Source organism: Stegastes partitus, unplaced genomic scaffold, assembly GCF_000690725.1.
Source record: "Stegastes partitus isolate 25-593 unplaced genomic scaffold, Stegastes_partitus-1.0.2 Scaffold1673, whole genome shotgun sequence".
Lineage (NCBI taxonomy): Eukaryota > Metazoa > Chordata > Actinopteri > Pomacentridae > Stegastes > Stegastes partitus.
Genome location: NW_007579404.1, coordinates 21,624 through 25,415, shown reverse-complemented (window position 1 = coordinate 25,415; position 3,792 = coordinate 21,624). Strand labels below are relative to the sequence as shown.

The following is a 3,792-nucleotide window of genomic DNA, read 5'->3' as shown; positions in this document are numbered from 1 at the left end:
GAGCCACCAATCAGGAAGAGGAGATGACAACAGGAAGTAGAGCTGCCAAAGATCACCTGAAGACTAGACTACAAAATAAAAGCTGCCAACAGAAACAGGAAGACGAGACAGAAACAAAAGTTTAACTTTACCCCAGAGTGAACCACCACACCGTGTGGGTCCTGCTGCCCCCGTGTGGGTCCTGCTGCCCCCAGTCGGTCCTACTGCCCCCGTGTGGGTCCTGTGGAGAGAGAGACAGGAACTATGGGGAGAAGAGTAGGGAAAGGACCAGCAGTAGATGGGCCGGACTCGAACCCATGACCTGTGCATCGGGGACTACAGCCCTGTTCATGGGTCGCCCGTCCAACCTGCTGAGCTATCCCTTATTTTCCTTTGTATTTCTGTTTTTTTTCATGAAATTGTTGTACTTCTCCAAAAGGTGGGTTCATGGGAGGTTGTAAGTAGAGGAGCAGAGCTCAGCTGCATCGCGGCCAGAACCTGCCAAGCCTGACAAAGATTTAGACGGTCCAAACGTTGCTGACGGGTTGCACAATCATTTCTTGTGGGTTTTATTTTTCCAAATTTCTTTTGAGTTTTTGTCCCAAATTTTCATTCAGGGTTTTTAACATTTGAGTCATTTTAGTTCTTTTATTGGTGTTACTGCATTTGCGTCAGCTTCACAGATAATTTGGTTTATTAAATGTAACGGGTGGGTCTTTATGAGTTCTGATAAAAGTTCTTAATTGAGTCTACACCCGTGAATTTCTTTATTTCCAAAAAGAAACTAACAACCCAAATAAATACAGACAAGCCAACTTAAAGCTTGAATCTAAAAACCCAACTAGACAGTAACCACACAACCAAAAACACCTCCAGAACACTCCACAGCTAAATAAAACCATAAACCTAAACTAACCGCCTCCATCGGCACCCAAGCAAACAACAAATTACTGTTCTTCAAACTGGGACCAGCACAAATCAACGCCAATCTAAAAGCCAACCGCCTGGAGGCAACGACAGGACGTGGCAGCACCAGGAGTCAACAACACCAACAGAACCGGAAAGTCAGAAAGCCAACCCCCTCCGGGAAACAATAAAACATAAGAACGATATGAATCAACAACACCAGCGGAACGGAAACAGTCAGAAAGCCCCTCAGGGAAACAACACCACACTCACCATGACAACGGGTGTCAGCCAGTGCTTTGCCTTTGACTCCCAGTTCAACTGCCGGGCCGTGGAGATGACCCGCCTCCCCTCCGGACCGCCCTCCACCAGTTCTTGTCCTGCATCTTTGTCTCCCTCTTCGTTCTTTAGCCGTTTCTTTTTTCTGTCTTTTTAATTATCAGGACATATGTGGCTCTGAACAGCCCGACACCCCAGAGGAGTGTTGGCTCTCGTCTCCTGATCGAACCCTCATTAAATGTCTCATTTTATTTCATTGATTTCATTGATTTTTCTTAAATCTTTCCCGACTGCCTGTTGCTCGTTGCCCTGCAGGATAATCTGGTGAAGTGAGTGTCGGCTCGTGACGTGACTGGAGCCGGTTGGCAGAGTAGGAGCTGCTTTGGCCACAATACACGACATTAAAAAGGCTTTACTCTCATTTCCTTTTTCTGATTCTGTCTTTATGAAGATCCTGTTTTTCACGCTGGTTAAATTGATCAATTTAACCAAAATTAATATGTGTGCATGTGATTACTTTAAAGTTGTGCCATTTTATCACATTTTTTGTGCATGTGTTTGTTTCTGCACTGCTGCCCATAAAGTTGCAATAAAATGATTGTGAAGATGTGATTTATTCTTCATAGATGAAGTTTATACCTTCTCCAAACTTTATTGACATCACAATATACATACGTTACACATCACAGTAAAGATTAAACTTGTACTAACTTTTGCAGACTGTGTGTTCAGGCCTGAACTAACCAGGAGGTCCTGACCAGGAGGATGAAGAGTTTGGCTTCAGTCCTTCAGCCTTGGTCATGTAACAGGAACACATACTGGAGGGGATCCATGCATCAGAAGGTCCAGTATCACTCTTTAACGTCTCTCAGTCATGAGTACTGAGTCTGGTCTCCCTTGATGGATCAGTGGGTTCAGACGTGGTGGCGTTCTGTCTACCAGCTGGTTGATGGAGTCACTGGGCAGGACGTCCCACTCTTCAGTCACATCCTGGAGTCAGGACTGGTTCCGCCTGTAACTGGGACTCAGGATGTGGTCACAGTGAAAATAAAGGTGGAGGTTTCAAGTCTCCAGCTCCTTCCTGTCAAAAGTAATTCACAAATATGTTGTCCTCAAATGTGTAAACATGGTTATTGGCCTGCTCATGGCCTTAAGTCCCCGTTTCAACTGTCCAGTCAGTGGAGGAGGTCTGAGGAGTCAGCAGGACAGCGTCCACAACCAGAACCCTGCCTGGGGGCTGGCTCTGGTTGTGGACGCTGTGAACCCTAACCCTAACCAAGAGGAGAGACAACATAACATGCTTCCATCACGTGTCTATAGCAGTTGTTATATCATTCATGCTGAAGTGATGAGTTCATGGCTGAACTACCATCTGAAGGAAGGAGATGAACAACGTTCCAAAGCTCTCAGGTATGTCATGACACCAGGTGTCTGAGGGAGGAGACGAGCAGCTCGCTGCATCACCAAGCTGAACTCAGCACGACAACATTCAGCAACAGCACGGCGCCGTGACGAGCTCACACATCAGCAGGTGGACGATCAACATGGCCAGTAAGCACCTTTACAACCGTCTTCTGCTTATCGCTTGACCTTGATGGCTCTGATCTGCTTCACCAGCTCAGTTATTATGTGACTGCATGTCTGCATTTGGCTTTTGGTGTCCAATTAAAGACTGAGACACAACAGAACAGAATAGAACAACATAGCAATAGAATAGAATAGAATAGAATAGAATAGAATAGAATAGAATAGAATAGAATCTTTATTGTCATTGTAACAAGTACAACGAAATGAAAACCAATCAGTGCAACATTCATGTTAAAATAAAACTAAAGACTATAAAAACTGTAGAAGAGTAATTAAAAACATAAATATATGCCTAAATAATAATTACAAACACACATCCAGTCATTTAGAAAACGTATGAGCATATGAGTGGAAGAAGTCAGTTTTATGAATATGAACTAATAACTCTGCAGTCCTCCGTAAACCACTGCAGGGCCTCTGGCATGCATGCCTGTTGGCAGAAAAGTCTTCCTTCCTGGAAGTCTTCAGTCTTCTGGCAGGAATGCTGCTCAGCTGGTTGGGCTGCAGGTCTTCTCACACACATCATTCTAATACAGTATTTCACCATAAAAACTTATGAAGCATCTAATATTCTGTTGTGGTATTTTATGATTCTGTTTGATGTGAAAATGATCAATGATGGATTTCACTGTTCAGAGATGGAAGTCTAGATTTCATTGTATGGGGTATTTATACATCATAATGTGCTCTGACGTAGAACACATGTTCCAGTGGTTCATGGTTAATGTCTTTTTATCGCACATAGAAATGCTGTAAGTTGTTTGTATACATACCAAACCGGGTTAGGGTCATCTTAACCCTAACCCTAACCCTTCCTAAAGGAAATTCAGGAAGGTTTGTGTGATGCTTTGATGAAACAAGTTTCTGCTTCAAGGGGAAGTGTAACTCAGAGGACTCACGAAGTCTGAGAATGATTTCAGTAGCAACACTCAATCTACAGACTGTATTGTTGTTGTCAGAGTAAGGGTCAGGATTAGGGTATAGTCTGGACCTGCAGCTTTAGGGTCAGTGTATAGTCTGGACCTGCAGCTTTAGGGTCAG

General features: G+C 43.9%; 1 protein-coding gene across 1 annotated transcript in view; it reads left to right on the top strand.

Moving 5' to 3' along the window:
* The first annotated feature begins 1,090 nt into the window (after positions 1-1,090).
* Positions 1,091-3,792, top strand: part of LOC103371950 (GTPase IMAP family member 4-like) — a 5,042-nt gene continuing 2,340 nt past the window's right edge. The window contains exon 1 of the mRNA XM_008301449.1: positions 1,091-1,256. Within this exon, the coding sequence (XP_008299671.1) occupies positions 1,091-1,256 (166 nt within the window). The remainder of the gene's footprint in view (positions 1,257-3,792) is intronic.